The following is an 18,341-nucleotide window of genomic DNA, read 5'->3' as shown; positions in this document are numbered from 1 at the left end:
AAAAAAAAAAAAAAAAAAAAAAAACCCACAACAATAAAAAATAGAGTTATAAAATGTTACAATAGTGCTAGGTTTTAGAATTTTCCATGTATTCACTGTCTTAGTCCATTTGTGCTGCTAAAAGAAAATATCTGGGACTAGGTAATTTCTAATGAACAGAAATTTCTTTTTTGAAAAGAGACATGGTCTGTCACCCAGGCTGGGGTGTGGTGGTACAATTGTAGTTCACTACACCCTTGAACTCCTGAGCTCAATCAGTTCTCCTGCCTCAGCCTCCTAAGTAGCACTGACTACAGGCATACACTACCATGCCTGGCTAATTTTTTAATTTTTTGTAGAAACTCGACCTTGCCATGTTGCCCAGGGTAGTCTTGAACTTCTAGCCTAAAATAGCCCTCCTGCCTTGACCTCTCAGTGTTGGGATTATAGGCTTGAGCCACTGTGCCAGCCAGCCTATCTCAACAAATTCTGGATGCCTGGAAGTCCAAGATCAAAGTGTCAACAGATTTACTTGTCTTCTGTGGGCAACACTCTGCTTCCAATGTGGTGCCTTGAATGCTGCACCCTCTGGAGGGATGAAACCCATGTCCTGGCATGGCAGAAGGTGGAAGGACAAAAAGAACTAAACTCCTTCCATCAAGTCATTTTATAATGGCATAAATCCATTTATGAGGGCAGAGCCCTTACGCCCTACCCACCTGACCAAAGTCCTTACCCCCAACAAGGTTGAATTGGGGATTAAGTTTCTAGCACATTGATCTTTGGGGACACATTCAGACCATAGCATTTACCTTTATTGAGATCTTTATTTCTTCACAGGGCTTCAAGTTACTGTCTTGTGATAGTTATCATATGTAGGATTCTTGGTTGGCAATTTTGTTCTTTTAGTACCTTGAATATGTTGGCCCGCTGCCTTCCGGCCTTCAAAGTTTGTAATAAAAATCTGCTGAAAATCTTATTGAGGATCCCAGGTATGTGATGAGTTACTTAGCTTTTGCTGCTTTCTTTTCAAATTTTTTAGAGACGGGGTCTCACTGTGTCAACTAGAATGAACCTCACAATCATAGCTCACTGTCATCTCAAACTCCTGGGCTGAAGCAGTCCACCTCAGCCTCCTAAGTAGTTAGGACTAGAGGCTCATACTTCCAAGCCCGGCTAATTTTTAAACTTTTTGGGGCCGGGCACAGTGGCTCACGTCTGTAATTCCAACACTTTGGGAGGCCGAGGCAAGTGGATCACGAGGTCAGGAGCTCAAGACCAGCCTCGCCAACATGGTGAAACCCCATCTCTACTAAAAATATAAAAATTAGCTCGGCGGGGTGGCACATCCCTGTAATCTTAGCTACTCAGGAGGCTGAGGTAAGAGAATTGCTTGAACCCAGGAGGCGGTGGTTGCAGTGAGCCAAGATCACACCACTGCACTCCAGCCTGAGTGACAGAGTGAGACTCTGTCTCAAAAAAAAAAAAGGGGGGGGGGCAGGCGTGGTGGCTCACGCCTGTAATCCAAGCACTTTGGAGGCCAAGGTGGGTGGATCACCTGAGGTTGGGAGTTCAAGACCAGCCTGACCAACATGGTGAAACCCTGTCTTTAAAATAAATAATAAATAAATAATTTTTAAAATTTTTAAATTTTTTTTGGTAGAGATGGGGTCTCCCTATGTTTCCTAGGCTGGTCTCAACCTCTTGGCTTCAGGTGATCCTCCCACCGTGGCCTCCCAAAATGGTGAGATTTTAGGTGTGAGCCACTCTGCCCAGCTCTCCCTCTCTTGCTGCTTTCAAGATTCTTTCTGTCTTTTGAAAGTTTGATTATAACGTGTCTCATTGTGAGTCTGTGTGAGTTCATCTTGTAGTTTGTTGAGCTTCTTTGATGTTTATATTTATGTCTTTTATTAAATTTAAGGAGTTTTCAGTTATTATTTCTTCAAATATTCTCTTTGTCCCTTTGTCTTTCTCTTCTTGGTTTGCTTGATGGTGCCCCTCAGGTCTCTCAGGCTCTGTCCTTTTCTTCCATCATTTATTTTTGTTCTTCAGACTTAGTCATTTCTTTTGTCCTGTCTTCAAGTTCACTTATTCTTCCGCCTGCCCCAATTCGTCTTTGAATCCCTCGAGTGAATTTTTCATTTCAGTTTTTATAGTTTTCAGCTCCAGAATATCTTTTTGGTCTTTTTAGGTTTTCTTTTCTCTCTTATTTCCATTTTGTTCATACATTGTTTCCTTAATCTTCTCCCCATCTCCCTGTAGTTCTTTGTGCATCTTTAAAACTCTTGTTGTCTTTGTGTAATAGGTCTGCCATCAAGTCTTTTTCAGGGACCATTTCTTTTTTTTTTTTTTCCTTTGAATGGACTATACTTTCATGTTTCTTTGTATATGCCTTGCGATTTTACTGTTTTTCTTGAAAACCAGACATTTTAATCTAGTAATGTTCTAACTCTGTAAATCAGATTCTCCCCGTCCCCAGAGTTTGCTGGTTTTGTTACTGTTCTTGTTTTTTTGATTGTTGTAAGCTATCTCTGTGCTAAGAATCAACCTGAGGTATAACCTTAAGGTTTTCTCAAATTTTTATTGGGCCTCTGCCTTTCCTGGGTCATTTTTTTTTTTTTTTTTTGAGACGGAGTTTCGCTCTTGTTACCCAGGCTGGAGTGCAATGGCGCGATCTCGGCTCACCGCAACCTCCGCCTCCTGGGTTCAGGCAATTCTCCTGCCCCAGCCTCCTGAGTCGCTGGGATTACAGGCACGCACCACCATACCCAGCTAATTTTTTGTATTTTTAGTAGAGACGGGGTTTCACCATGTTGACCAGGATGGTCTCGATTTCTTGACCTTGTGATCCGCCCGCCTCGGCCTCCCACAGTGCTGGGATTACAGGCTTGAGCCACCGTGCCCGGCCCACTTTGTAGCTTATAATGTATACACAGTTGCTTTTCAATGTGCTAGTCTTTAGTGTCTGGCTCCTGAAAGGGGGAAAAGGGAAAAATGAATGGGGGTGGGAAAAGGGTACTAGCCTTTTAAATCCCTTGGAATTCATTTCAGTGGAATGGGGGAGGGGCTTGCAGCCTTTGAGAAGGTGTGACAAAAATGTCCGCCTCCCTCTTCATCTGCACCTCTGTGATCACAAACAGCAATCAGCAGTGAGGAGCAGGGTGCTTTTTGCACACCCTGCTCTGGCAACCTATGTAGAAGCTGCTCCAACAACACAGGCACTGTGGCCTGCCACAAGGCTGGGAACGGCATGGTTAGTTGCTGCTATGCTAAGAGGCAAATGGACAGTAAATTGCAGTGAATATTTGTCAAAGCTCTGACCTTAAGCCTTCAGTAGATTCCAGGGTTCCAAAATACTGATGTCAGACAGTCTGCCCTGCAGTTGTTGTGGAGGTAGGGAGACAGATTTCTGGTTTCCTACTCCACCATCTTACCTGTATCCAGGACTTATTTACATTACTTTATTTTTTTTTTTATTTTTTATTTTTTATGTTTTTTTGAGACGGAGTTTTGCTCTTGTTACCCAGGCTGGAGTGCAATGGCGCGATCTCGGCTGACCGCAACCTCCGCCTTCTGGGTTCAGGCAATTCTCCTGTCTCAGCCTCCTGAGTAGCAGGGATTACAGGCACGCGCCACCATGCCCAGCTAATTTTTTGTATTTTTAGTAGAGATGGGGTTTCACCATGTTGATCAGGATGGTCTCGATCTCTTGACCTCGTGATCCACCCGCCTCGGCCTCCCACAGTGCTGGGATTACAGGCTTGAGCCACTGCGCCCGGCCTTTACATTACTTTAAAACAAATAAATTGTATGTTTCTGGTACATATGTCCTGAGGACAAAAGAATTGCAAAGAGTTCTTAACCTGTTTTTACTAATCATATTAATAGTAATAATTTTGTTACTGTTATTTTGAAACAGTTTTCATATTGAAGAATAGAGCAAAAGGGTAATTGACTTTACCAACAGTTTTCAGAATAAAAGAAGAGATTCAAAGCTGAAAAACTTAAGGGAAAATGCTGTATTCGTAAATTTGAGTTTGAAGTATCAGCATTGACTCATGAAGCATCTCTTCCTAAAAAAATGGAAAGTATGGATTAGCTCTGCCCATCAAAAAGGCCTAGAAACAATGAGCAAGCCAGTTAGGCATCAGTGTCCAGATTCTGTACCTAAATGCCACTTCCCTCTAATGTAAACCAGGATTCCTTGCTTAAAAATAGCTGATTCCAGGTTCTGAATAAAAAATGTACAAGCTGAACATGGAACATCTTGTCTTCCCAGAAAGGAGGGAAGGTGTCAAGGACTAAGCAGGAACTGCTGGAAGGATGTGGGGGCCAATTTGAAGGAGTTCTTGCTTGCCAAAAAATGAACACTTTGAGCATCAATATGACTAGTAACTGCAGTGAATTGGATCACATCAATTATGTTAGAAATGTGAATGCATAATGACACCAAACAACAACAACAACAATTTTTTATTTTTATTTTGAGGCAGAGTCTGGCTCTGTTGCACAGGCTGGGGTACAGTTGTACATTCTCTGCTCATTTTTGTTTAGGACCTAGAATCCACTATTTTGTGCAAGGAGTCCTGGTTTACTTTAGAAACCTCCAGCTCCCAGGCTCAAGCCATCCTCCCACCTCAGCCTCCACAGTAGCTGGATCTACAGGTGCTCACAGCTACACCCAACTAATTTTTGTATTTCTTGTAGAGATAGAATTTAACCATGTTGCCCAGGCTGGTCTTGAACACCTGAGCTCAAGTGATCCTTTTGCCTCTGCCTCCCAAAGTGCTGAGAATACAGGCTTGAGCCACCGTGCTTGGCCAACAAAAATTTTTAAAAATAAAACATTTTTGGGCTCTCCTTGGAGAATGTGAGGGATACAACTCATTTGAAAGGTGGCAAATTAGAGAATGGAATCAAAGCATTCATTGCCTTTACTATACAAACTCTATCTTAAGGTAGCCCAATAATTTACAAAGGAAATTTCTTTTTATGGAAGAATTCCAGCTAACAAATGTAGCAGGAGTATAAAAATTAGATTAATGCTTGTAACCCTTTGTCTACTAAAACCTTTAAGTGGATAGTTAATGGATATCTTTATAGTGGATGGATATAGATGAGTATGGATGACACTTTGGCCCAGTGATTAATCCCAGTATCCAAAAAGAGACGGCCAGGCACTTTGTATTTTATGGGGTCTTGTAATGGAAAATACATAACACCATTTGCCACATAATCACTTTATCTGATCTAGATCTAACTTACATTTTATAGGAAATTCAGGGACAAAGGAATATGTTAAATGACCCCAAAGAGATAAAATCTTGACTGTGGAAAGTTGTACTGACCCTGAGCAGTGACTCACGCCTGTAATCCCAACACTTTGGGAGCCAAGGAGGGAGGATTGCTTGAGACCAGGAGTTCAAGGTTGCAGTGACAAACTACTCACCCAATTTATTCAACAAATAAAATGCCAAGCGGAAGGAAAAAAACAGGCAGTGCAACCGATAGATTAAAAGAGACTTACAAGACATTAAAAAACGTAATGTGTGACTTTGTTGGATTCTGATTTCAACATGGAAACCTTAAAATTCATGAGACAAGTGGGGAAATTTAAAAACTAACTAGATATTTCATGATACTAAAAATTATTGTTATTATTATTATTATTTTTTTTTTTTGAGACGGAGTTTCGCTCTTGTTACCCAGGCTGGAGTGCAATGGCCCGATCTCGGCTCACCACAACCTCCGCCTCCTGGGTTCAGGCAATTCTCCTGCCTCAGCCTCCTGAGTAGCTGGGATTACAGGCACGTGCCACCATGCCCAGCTAATTTTTTGTATTTTTAGTAGAGACGGGGTTTCACCATGTTGACCAGGATGGTCTCGATCTCTTGACCTCGTGATCCACCCGCCTCGGCCTCCCAAAGTGCTGGGATTACAGGCTTGAGCCACCGCGCCCGGCCCTAAAAATTATTAATTAAGGCTGAGTGTGGTGGCTCATGCCTGTAATCTCAGCACTTTGGGAGGCTGCAGGTGGATCATTTGAGGTCAGGAGTTCGAGACTAGCCTGGGCAACATGGTGAAACCCTGCTGTGGCGGCATACTCCTGTAATCCGAGCTGCTAGGGAAGCTGAAGCAGGAAAATTGCTTGAACCTGGGAGGCAGAGGTTCCAGTGAGCCAGGATCCCACCACTACACTCTAGCCTGGTGACAGAGTGAGACTCCGTCTCAAAAAAACAAACATGCCAGTACTATCTCATCTTAATAATTTTTATTTATGTTTTTCTTTGAGATGGATGGAGTCTCACTCTGTCACCAAGGCTGGGGTGCAGTGGTGTGATCTCGCTCACTGCAACCTCTGCCTCCCAGGTTAAAGTGATTCTCCTGCCTCAGCCTTCCAAATAGCTGGAATTACAGGTGCGTGTAACCACACCCAGCTAATTTTTGTATTTTTAGTAGAGATGGGGTTTCACCATATTGACCAGGCTGGTCTTGAATTTCTGACCTAGGTGATCCGCCTGCCTCAACCTCCCAAAATCTTGGGATTATAGGCATGAGCCACCGTGCACAGCCAGTATTGGGATTTGTAAAATAATCTGGTTTTATAGAAGTAGATAGTAGAATATTTACAGATGAGGTTAAATGATGTCTAAGATTTGCTTCAGAATAACCCACAAGTGGGTGAGGGGAACAAACTTGGCCATGTGTTGATGCCAGTTGATGGGGACATGGAATATCATAGTAGTAGTCTTTTTACTTTTGAATGTATTTGTATTTCCTAAGATAAAACTCTATTTAGAGAAGCAAATGAAGCCAGGTGTGGTGGCTTATGCCCGTATTCCCAGCACTTTGGGAGGCAGAGGCATCACTTGAGCTCAGGCGTTCAAGACCAGCCTGAGCAACATGATGAAATCCCATCTCTATAGAAAATACAAAAATTAGCTGGATGTGGTTGCACATACCTGTAGACCCAGCTGCTGTGGAGGCTGAGGTGGGAGGATGGCTTGAGCCCAGGAGGTAGAGGTTCCTAAAGTAAACCATAACTTTGGCGTTGGCTCTCCTGTAGGGAATAGCAGTTCATTGCTAGTATGATAATGAACTTCAGTCTGAATTCTCCTAGGAGAGGAAAAATGCCCCCTTTCTTCCTGTGGCAGCACTTAGCTTTGTAGGAGGTATATAACCTGCACCTGGGAACACCTTTGAATGGCTGCCGCAGTTACAGAGGTGGATATCAGAAGGCTACTGTTCCTGAATCCTGTCATGTGAGGTGGCATCTACTCTTCCAGTGTGTACTTCTAAGTATCCCTGGGAAATCATCTGAATGTTGAAAGGGATTGGAAGAATTTCTTCCAAAAACAAATACTGCACACTTACCCGTGTCCTGTTCTCAGACATTGATATTTTATGGGAAGGATCTATAAGAAGCACGTTGTAGCAGATATAAAACATTCCTTGTGGATCCAGCGATGTTGCCTCCTTCCCCAGCTCCCTGCATTGCCTTGCTGTCAGCGCTGACATTTATATACTACCAACGATTTTGCGATTCTTCTCCCTCCCTGTCAAAACCGGACACTTGAACTATTAGAATACCACAGTAGTAGTACTAGGCCTAAGTTCGCAGAGAGGAAACAAAGTCTTTATTGTCTGTGTATTTGTATAATGCCAATTTATTTTTTGGTCAATAAATATTAAAAACTAACTTAGATAAAACATCTAAAGTTTTTCCTTTCAGGTCCGATGTCTAAAAGACTATGGAGAATTTGAAGTTGATGATGGCACTTCAGTTTTATTAAAAAAAAATAGCCAGGTATTTCTTGTCTTTAGATACTTTACTTTAAATCTTAAGAGTCTTGAATAGTAGAAAGATTGGAATAGCAAAATAAATATCAACTTGTGATTATCATTTATATCTTAGACATTATTCTTAGTATAATACACCCAGTCTGTACTTTTTCTGCATATTAAGACTAGAAGCAAATGATGTATATAAGAAAAGATTAATTTATTAGGATATTGCTTATATTTAAAAGTAGGTGTTTTCTAGGGGAATTACTATAATCAGCCTTATTCTGGGTAAGTGGTAGATTATTATCCAGATGCTGTTAAACTGTAGGATTTAGCTCCTCTCTCATAATTTATTTTAAAAGTTGCTAAGCAGTTGTTTTACACTTAGCCTTATAAATCTTTGTTGTTGTTGTTTTTGAGACGGAGTTTTGCTCTTGTTGTCCAGGCTGGACTGCAGTGATGTGGTCTCAGCTCACTGCAACCTCTGCCTCCTGGGTTCAAGCGATTCTCCTGCCTCAGTCTCCCAAGTAGCTGGACTACAGGTCTGTGCCACCATATTCAGCTCATTTTATATTTTTAGTAGAGACAGGGTTTCTCCATGTTGGTCAGGCTGGTCTCGAACTCCTGACCTCAGGTGATCCGCCTACCTCAGTCTCCCAAAGTATTGGGATTACAGGCGTGAGCCACCACACCTGGTCATAAATCCTTGTTTTTTAGTGAGCAAATAGTGATACAGATCAAGAATTTTCAAGTATTTTGTATATAAACATAATTTAATAGAGGAAGATTAAAATATGTTATAACTTAAGCTAAATTTGTCCTTATAAGGAGTCTCTCTTTCTCTACACACACATGCACGCACACGCACACACACACACACACACACACACACACACACACACTTTTTTTTTAAGAAAATAGAGATGGGGCCTTGCTATGTTGACCAGGCTAGTCTCAAACTCCTGGGGTCAAGCAGTCTGCCCACCTTGGCATCCTAAAGTGCTCGGATTACAGGTGTGAGCTACCATGTTCAGAGTAATCAATATGTTTATTATTTCCTTAGAAATCTTCAAATTCACATTAGATGAATTCACATTAGTGAAATTTATTATTACTATCATTTTTAATTTTAATTTTTTTTTTTTTTGAGGCAGGGGCTTGCTGTGTTCCCCAGGCTGGAGTGAAATGGCGCAGTCTCCTCTCACTGCAACCTCTGCCTCCTGGGCTCAGGTGATCCTCCCACCTCAGCCTCTCAAGTAGCTGGGACCATAGGCGCATGCCACCACACACAGCTAATTTTTGTATTTTTTGTAGAGATGGAGTTTTGCCATGTTGCCCAGGCTGGTCTTGAACTTCTGAGCTCAAGCGATCCATCCACCTCAGCCTCCCAGAGTGCTGGGATTACAGGTATAAGCCACTGTGCCCAGCCACTAAATTTTTTATCCTATCCCACTTTTCTGAAGTCATAGGAGGAAAATGACCTAATAAAGACTGTTCTCTTTCCCTGCCTGCCATCTTGGGGTCAGCCATTTATGATCTGATCGCCCGAAGTGACTGGTGTTCACCCCGTTCCTGCCAGGGAGCACAAGAATGCTTCAAGTCACATGGCTCTCAGGCTTATTCTCCTAACAGGGTATGGCTGGTCCGTTATTTTACTAATGCCCTTAGAGCTTTAAAACTATTTTACTGTTGCTTATAGCCATTACTGGAGATAGTGAAAAAAAACTATTTTACTGGTTAGACATGGTGGCTCATGTCTGTAATCCCAGCACTTTGGGAGGCCGAGGTGAGTGGACTGCCTGATGTCAGGAGTTCAAGACCAGCCTGACCAATATGGTGAAACCCCGTCTCTACTAAAAATACAAAAATTAGCTGGGCGTGGTGGTGGGCACCTGTAGTCCCAGCTACTCAGGAGGCTGAGACAGAATTGCTTGAACCCAGGAGGCAGAAGTTGCAGTGAGCCGAGATCGTGCCATTGCAGTCCAGCCTGGGTGACAGAGCAAGACTCCTTCTCAAAAAAAAAAAAAAAGGATTTTACTAATAGTTTACTAAAATTATTTTACTAATGGAGCTTCTAAAACAAAGGTTTAATTTTTTTTTGAGATGGAGGCTTGCTCTATCGCCAGGCTGGAGTGCAGTGGCACAATCTCAGCTCACTGCAGCCTCTGCCTCCTGGGTTCAAGCGATTCTTCCACCTCAGCCTCCTGAGGAGCTGGGACCACAGGCGCGTGCCACCATGCCCAGCTAATTTTTGTATTTTTAGTAGTCACATGGTTTCCCCATGGCCAGGATGGTCTTGATCTCTTGACCTTGTGATCCACCTGCCTCAACCTCCCAAAGTGCTGGGATTATAGGCATGAGCCACTGCGCCCGGCAGTTTAATATTTTTAAAAAAGATTTTTGGGCTGGTTGTGGTGGCTTATGCCTGTAATCCCAGCATTTTGGAAGGCTGAGGCAGGCGGATCACCTGAGGCCAGGTGTTCAAGACCACACTGATCAACATGGTGAAACCCCATCTCTATTAAAAATACAAAATTATCCTGGCCTGGTGGTGCGTGCCTGTAATCCCAGCTACTCGGGAGGCCGAGGCAGGAGAATCACTTGAACCTGGGGAGCAGAGGTTACCATGAGCCGAGATTGCGCCATTGCACTCCAGCCTGGGCAATAAGAGTGAAACTGTGTCTCAAAAAAAAAAAAAACAAAAATAGTTTGTGGGTTCAGGCAACAATTTCTGTCCCAAGTGTTCTCTTAGGACACTAATGAATTGAAAGCAGATAATTAATTAATGCTCTGATAAGCAGCTACATTTCTGGAGTGCCCAGGAGGAAGCTTTGGTTCACAAGAACAAGAAAAAAGCCATCCTAGGCGAGGTATGGTGGCTCACACCTGTAATTCCAGCTCTTTGGGAGGCCAAGGTAGGTGGATCACAAGGTCAGGAGTTCAAGACCAGCCTGGCCAACATGGTGAAACCCTCATCTCTACTAAAAATACAAAAATTAATGGGACATGGTGGCAGATGCCTGTAATCCCAGCTACACGGTAGGCTGAGGCCAGAGAATTGCTTCAGTCTGGGAGGTGGAGGTTGCAGTGAGCCCAGATTGTGCCACTGCACTCCAGCTTGGGCGACAGAGCAAGACTCCGTCTCAGAAAAAAAAGAGAAAAAGGAAAAAAGCCATCCTATAAAGCAAGATATGTGAAATGTCCCTTCATCACAAATGCTGTCCTGTGGTTGAAATTTTTAACTTTGTCTCTCAGCTGTGACCTTGCCCTCAGTGAAAAACAATATGAGCCTCAGTTGATGGTTGGTATCAGGGCTTCTAATGTTCAACCACATATGAATTAATTTTCTATAGACTCTGTGGTGTAGATCATTCACATGCTCTCAGCATTAGTAGGGAAACATTTTCTTAACATACATTCCTTTCTATTTGACATTATGGCAGGCACTGTTTTAATCCAGAAATCAGTACTCTTCATGCATTAGTATGGATATTAAATGAACAAATCAGTTGTTTTGTTTTTGTTGTTTTTTGTTTTTGTTTTTGTTTTTATATTTTCCTTGGCTCATGTGTCTTCAAGATTGTTTTAGAAGAATTTGGTCTTGGGTCTCTTGTAAGGTCTTTGAGTTTGTGAGGCAGGTCCTTCAGGTGCATGTTGCCACTGATGTTACATTTTGCTTCCTTGAGAGCTTCCTTTGATCACTTATGAATTAGAAAGCCTTCCTGCCTTGCTTCCTGAACCTCCTTCCTCCAAGGCAGTCAGTGTTTTGTGTGAGTCCCTGTGTTTGAGAGGGAAGGAGACATCTTTCCACCTGCCCCTGATTCCCTCAGAGCAAGAGCGATGTCCTCTTAGGAAGACACGGAATAAGCAATACCTGGGTTCTGGCATATTCCCCCACACTGTGTGAATAGCACCCACGCTGTGGGTCATGAATACTTTTCATCCGTGAGAAATACGGGAGGAAAGTGGTCACTTGTTATTAGAAGGATGTTCAGGCCGGGCACGGTAGCTCACGCCTGTAATCCCACCACTGTGGGAGGTGGAGGTGGGAGGATTGCTTGAGCCCAGGAGTTCAAGACTAGCCTGGGCAACACAGCAGGACCCCATCTCTATTTTAAAAAAAGTGTTCAGAGTCTGAAATCTTAGAACAGGTTTTATGGAGAAATGGGGCTTTCATGGGTCTTCCTGATAGGCTGTGGGACCAGTGGTAATCCAGATTGCACCTATCTGGATTTCTCTGTGCATAAATTTAAAAAGTGTAAACACTTAAGAACAATACCTACTAGAATTCAGAAGTCTTTATTATTATTTTTTTGACAAAGTCTTGCTCTTGTCCCCCAGGCTGGAGTGCAATGGCACGATTTCAGCTCATTGCAACTTCCACCTCCTGAGTTCAAGCGATTAATCTGCCTCAGCCTCCCCAGTAGCTGGGATTACAGGCGCCTGCCACCATGCCCAGCTAATTTTTGCATTTTTAGTAGAGACAGGGTTTCACCATGTTGGCCAGGCTGGTCCTGAACTCCTCACCTCGGGTAATCCACCCGCTTTGGCCTCCCAAAGTGCTGGGATTACAGATATGACCCACCATGTCTGGCCACAGAATTCGGAAGTCTTTAGTTGAAATGCACTAAGCAAACTGAATTCATAGAATTCTGTACAGGTCTAAATGGCATCAATTTCAGTGGATTAAAACAGCAAATGTAGTTAAGTTTAACTTTTAACTACTTGTTGGAGTTTGAAAAGTAATCAGTGCTGCTTTTTAATGATACAAGAAATAATTTCAGATTATTTCCCAATCATTTATTTTACTCTTTCTCCATCCCTTTTTGTTCCCTCAGCACTTTTTACCTCGGTGGAAGTGTGAGCAGCTGATCAGACAAGGAGTCTTGGAGCACATCCTGTCGTGACCATGCACCGAGGCACCCCCAGGCTTCACCAACTCATGGACTCCTGTACTTCCTGTCTCTACCCTCCCATCACCTCCCTCTGTGATTTTAAGAGCTATAGACATTGTTTAAGATAACTAAGAATACTTGGCCAAGAAGTATAACTTGCTAACTATTAAGGACTTTTTAAAAAAATGTTGTACACTATTCTTCCTTCTCCTTTTTGGTTTTGTTTTTGTTTTTTGGTTTTTTTTTGTAGAGACAGTGTCTCACTATGTTGTCCAGGCTGTTCTCAAGCAGTCCTCCTTGGGAGGCTGAGGTCAGAGAATTGCTTTAATCCGAGAGGCGAAGGTTGCAGTGAGCCCAGATTGAGCCCAGAATCCTGGCCTTAAGCAATCTTCCCACCTTGACCTCTCAAAGTGTTGAGATCACCGGTGTGAGCTGCTGCACCTGGCCCCTACTCCTTTTTCTAATAAGCTTTATCTCTAATCACAGCGTTCCTACAGTGTGTTTTTTAAATGAAAGTAAACAGGATTACATTTGAATCTTTTTTAAAAAATGAGAGTCACTTGGCTGCACAGGAAGAAGGTAGACCCCGTCTGTCTTGTTTACTGGTCATGTGTATTGTACAAGCTAGAGAGTCGAATTTCTGAGATACACATTTTCAAATCACATGAGCAAGTGAAGATGGTATGTGGAAATTTTCAGTATATGTGATGTTTGATGACATACTAATTTATCATCTGGCTATTTGGGAAGGATGGACACATGGATTTTGCACATTTCCAACATGATGGCTGGTCTGGCTTGTGGCCAGTATCACCGCTTTGGAAAGGGACAATGAAATTGGGGCTAGGAAGGAACTTTGTACAGTTTTCCCTGAAACTCACATTGACTAAAAAGTCACATAAAGAGTTGATTGGTTTTTAACCGTATCTTTTAAATAGCTGACACTTTAAATTTTAATGAAATTCCGTTTGTTTGTTCTTTTATGCTTTGGATGTTGCATCGAAGAAATCTTTTACCATCCTAAGGTCACAATTTTTTTTCTTTTTCTTCTAGAAGTGTTATAATTTTAAGCTTTATAGTTTTGGTCTGTGACCTGTTTTTGTTTTTGTTTGTTTGAGATGGAGTCTCGCTCTGTCACCCAGGCTGGAGTTCAGTGGCATGATCTCGGCTCACTGCAACCTCCACCCTCCAGTTCAAGTGATTCTCCTGTCTCAGCCTCCCCAGTAGCTAGGTTTACAGTTGCATGCTGCCACACCCAGCTAATTTTTGTATTTTTAGTAGAGACAGGGTTTCACCCTGTTGGCCAGGCTGGTTTCAAACTCCTGACCTCAAGTTACCCACTTTGGCCTCCCAAAGTGTTAGGATTATAGGCATGAGCCACCACGCCTAGCCTGGGATCCATTTTGAATGAATTTTTGTATATGGTGCAAGGTGTTGATCCTCCTTCACTTTTTCTTGGGCATATAGATATCCAGCTGTTTCACCACCATTTGTTGAAAGGACTGCCCTTTGCTCTTCCACCTTTGCATTTTTGTCAAGAAGTAGTTTTCAGTGTATGTGTGGGCTTATTTCAGTACTCTGTTTTGTTCCATTGAACTGTTTTTCTTTCCTGAATGCCAATACTATATTTGTATATAGTGTAATTTTTCTAATAATTCTTGAAATAGTATTAATGCATTATATCTTTGTTGTTGTTATTTGTATTTTTTGTAGACACGGGGTTTTACCTTGTTGGCCAGGCTGTGCTCAACTTCTGAGCTCAAGTAATCCACTTGCCTCGTCTTCCCAATGTGCTGGAATTACAGGCGTGAGTCTTGGTGCTGGCCCAATGCACCACATTTCTTTTTGAGATTTGTTTTCGCTATGCTAAGTCCTTTGCTTTTAATATGAAATTGGGAACAGGCAGGGCATGGTGGCTTACGCCTGTAATCCTAGCACTTTGGGAGGCCTAGGTGGGCGGATTGCTTGAGCTCAGGAGTTCCAAACCAGCCTAGGTCACATGGCAAAAGTCCGTCTCTATGAAAAATGCAAAAATTAGCTGGGTGTGGTGGTTCATGTACCCCCAGTTACATGGCAGGCTGAAGTGGATCCCTTGAGCCCAGGAGATCAAGGCTGGAGTGAGCTGAGATCACACTATTGTACTCCAGCTTGGGTGACACAGTGAGACATTGTCTAAAAAAAAAAAAAAAAATTAGGATCAACTTGTCAATTTCTACAACAACAGCAACAACAAAAAACTCTGCTAGCACTTTGATTCAGATTGCGTTGAATTTACATAAAGAGGTTGGGAGAGTTGACATCTTTACTAATATTGAGTCTTCTGGCCTATAAACAAGGTCTGTCTTCCGACATATTAATGTTTCTGTCTTCCATTTCTCTTAGTAACCTTTTATAGTTTTCATTGTACAGGTCTATCGTGTCAGTATTTCATAGTTTTGATGCTAAGTAGTTTAAAATTTCAAATTCTAACTGCTTGTTGCTAGTAAACAAATAAAATTGATGTTGAACTTGTGTCCTTCAGCCTTGTTAAACTGAGTTCTTAGAGGTGTTTTATAAATTACATCAACAGTCACGTGTTCTATAATAAAGACTTTTACTCCTTCCTTTCTAATCTGAATGCCTATTTCTTTTTCTTACCTGATTGCATTGGTTAGAACTTCCAGTAGAATACTGAATGTATGTGGTCAGAGCAGACATCCCTATCTTGTTCCTGATCTAAGATGGAAAACAGTCAGTCTTCCACCATTATGATGTTAGCTCTTAAGTTTTTTGTAGCTGCCACTTATTGGGGTGAGGAAGTTCCCTTCTGTTCCTAGTGATAATGGTTTGGCTGTGTCCCTACCCAAATCTCACCTTGAACTGTAATAATCCCCTCATGTCAAGGGCAGGGCCAGGTGAGATAATTGAATCATGGGGGTGGTTTCCCCCACACTTTTCTTATGTCAAGAAGTCACAAGATTTGATGGTTTTATAAATGGGAGTTCCCCTGGACATGCTCTCCTGCCTGCTACCATGTAAGACGTGACTTTGCTCCCTATCCATTTGCCTTCTGCAGTGACTCTGAGGCCTCCCCAGCCATGTGGAACTGAGTCAATTAAACCTCTTTCCTTTATAAATTACCCAGTTTCTGGTACGTCTTTATTAGCAACATGAGAACAGAATAATACACTAGTTTACTAAGAATTTTTTTAAAAATCAGAAATGGATGCTGGAGCTTGTCATATCCTTTTTCTCCATCTGTGGAGATGGTTTCATCTTTTAGTTTGATATTTTGGTGAATTACGGTGGCTGATTGATTGATCAATTGAGTTTTGAATGTTAAACCTACCCTACATTCATGGCATAAACTACACCTGGTCATGATGTATTATCCTTTTTGTAGAATTTTATTTGAAAACTTTCGGTTTTTTTTTTTTTTTTTTTTTTTCAGAGTCTCACTCTGTCCCCCAGGCTGGAGTGCAGTGGCGTGATCTGGAAGCTCCCATACCCTGTCCTTTTGGGCCTTTAATGGAAATCTCATTGGTTGGGCATGATCGACAACCAAGAAGAGGTATGATTGAACAAAAAGGGTATGATCTAATGCTCATAGTCTGAGTGGCGCCGTCCAACACCCATCTGCTCCGGTGCTTGGCCTCTGCTGCATTCCTTCTTTCAGAGTATGGGGCAGTGCCCCTTCTGATCATAGAGAATTTCTTTACGGCCAGCTCCAAGACAGAAAGGTGGGAAGATTCTTGCCTTGAGGAGAAAAAGGAGCCCGTGAAAGGAGGGCATAAGGGCAGAAAGAGAGACTGTCTTCTGAGACAGAACTGCCCCAGCATTACAAGAGACTGTAACAGCCGGGCGCGGTGGCTCAAGCCTGTAATCCCAGCACTTTGGGAGGCCGAGGCGGGTGGATCACAAGGTCAAGAGATCGAGACCATCCTGGTCAACATGGTGAAACCCCGTCTCTACTAAAACTACAAAAAAATTAGCTGGGCATGGTGGCACGTGTCTGTAGTCCTAGCTACTCAGGAGGCTGAGGCAGGAGAATTGCCTGAACCCAGGAGGCGGAGGTTGCGGTGAGCCGAGATCGTGCCATTGCACTCCAGCCTGGGTAACAAGAGCGAAACTCCGTCTCAAAAAAAAACAAAAAACAAAACAAAAAAAAACAAGAGACTGTAACAAAGGCCATGGGAGTTATGAACTAGAAGCCATGAATGAAACCAACGTATCTATCATAAGTTCTATATGCTTGGCATTATTATTTCTTAAATGTTTGTAGAATGTGTATGTAAGCCATCTGGGCCTAAAGTTTCTTTGTGGTAAGGTTAACAACAGTTCTGGCTTTTTAAATAAATACATGGCTATTCTGGTTGTCCATTTGTTTTTCTTGAATGAACTTTGGCAATTTATGTATTCTCCATTTTATCTAAGTTACCAAATTTATTTATATAAAGTTGTTCATGGGCTAGGCATGGTGGCTCACGCCTGTAATCCCAGCACTTTGGGAGGCCAACGCAGGAGAATCGCTTGAACTCAGGAGTTTGAGACCAGCCTGGGCAACATAGCGAGACGTTAGAAAAAAAATTGCCAGGGGTGGCGCTGTGCACCTGTAATCTCAGCTACTCGGGAGGCTGAAGTGGGAGGCCGCAGGGAGTTATGCCACTGCATTCCCGCCTGGGCAGCAGTGTCTAAAAAAAATAAAAATGTTATTCATAATATTGCCTTATTATGCTTGTGTATCTAGACTATAGTGATATCACCTCTCATTTCTGTTAGTAAGTTTTCTTTTTTCTTTTATTCTGATTGAACTAGAAGTTTAATCTTCTGAAAGAACCTGCCTTTGGTTTACTGACGGAAGTTTCCATTTCAGGAGTCAACAAATGTTTTCTGTGTATTAGGCTTTGTGGGCCACATGACCCGTACAGCTGCTCCACGCTGCTGCTGCAGCACAAAGCAGGTATAGGGAATCTCTAACTCAGCGTGGCCGTGCCAACCAAACTTAACCTGCAGCATGCCACAGCCAATCTATTCTGTTCCTTGGTTTCTGCTATGATCATCATCATTTCCTTTGCTTTTGACTTTGGGTTGAATTTGCTTTTGTCTACTTATTTAAGGTAGAAGCTGAAGTCATTGATTCAAGACCTTTCTTCTATTTTAATCTGGGTGTTTGGTTCTGTGAAATTTCCCCTAAGTAATGCTTTTGCTCTGCCTCACAAATTTTGATATATTGTGTTTTCACTTCCATTCAATCCAGAATATTTTCTAATTTCCCACTGCTCATTTCTTCTTTGCCTCATGGGTTACTCAGTAGTATGTTGTTCAGTTTCCAAATATTGGGGGATTGATTTCTAGTTTATTTCCACTGTGGTCACAGTATAAACATCATATGACTTGAATCTTTGTAATTTTTTGAGATTTGCTGGCCCAGATTATGCTATGTCTTGGTAAGTATTTGGCTGCCTATGCTTCTGCTGGTGTCGTGTGGTAGGCTCTAGATGTCAGTATGTTGATAATGTTGTTCAGGTCTCTTGGTTACTCCAGTCTCAGACAGAAGCCCAAAGTGAATGAAGAAGTGTACTTCTCAATGAGTTTTGATAAATGCATGTACGTGTGTTAACATAAAGTGTATTGGGACATATTTTAATAACTGGTAGAACTAGTCCCCATGCATTGCTCTTTGTCAGAGTTTTCCTGTTTCAT

The 18,341-nt window shown here is 42.2% G+C and overlaps 1 protein-coding gene across 1 annotated transcript in view; it reads left to right on the top strand.

Moving 5' to 3' along the window:
* GINS1 (GINS complex subunit 1) overlaps nt 1-12,946 on the top strand; it is a 40,977-nt gene extending 28,031 nt beyond the window's left edge. The window contains exons 6-7 of the mRNA XM_017541434.2: nt 7,712-7,786; nt 12,603-12,946. Coding sequence (XP_017396923.1) covers nt 7,712-7,786; nt 12,603-12,671 — 144 coding nt within the window. The 3' untranslated portion in view covers nt 12,672-12,946. The remainder of the gene's footprint in view (nt 1-7,711; nt 7,787-12,602) is intronic.
* Nucleotides 12,947-18,341: the final 5,395 nt, after the last annotated feature.

The sequence above is a fragment of the Cebus imitator genome, unplaced genomic scaffold (assembly GCF_001604975.1).
Source record: "Cebus imitator isolate Cc_AM_T3 unplaced genomic scaffold, Cebus_imitator-1.0 Scaffold134, whole genome shotgun sequence".
Taxonomy (NCBI): Eukaryota; Metazoa; Chordata; class Mammalia; order Primates; family Cebidae; genus Cebus; species Cebus imitator.
The sequence above is the reverse complement of the archived record's forward strand: the minus strand, read 5'-3'. Positions and strand labels throughout refer to the sequence as shown.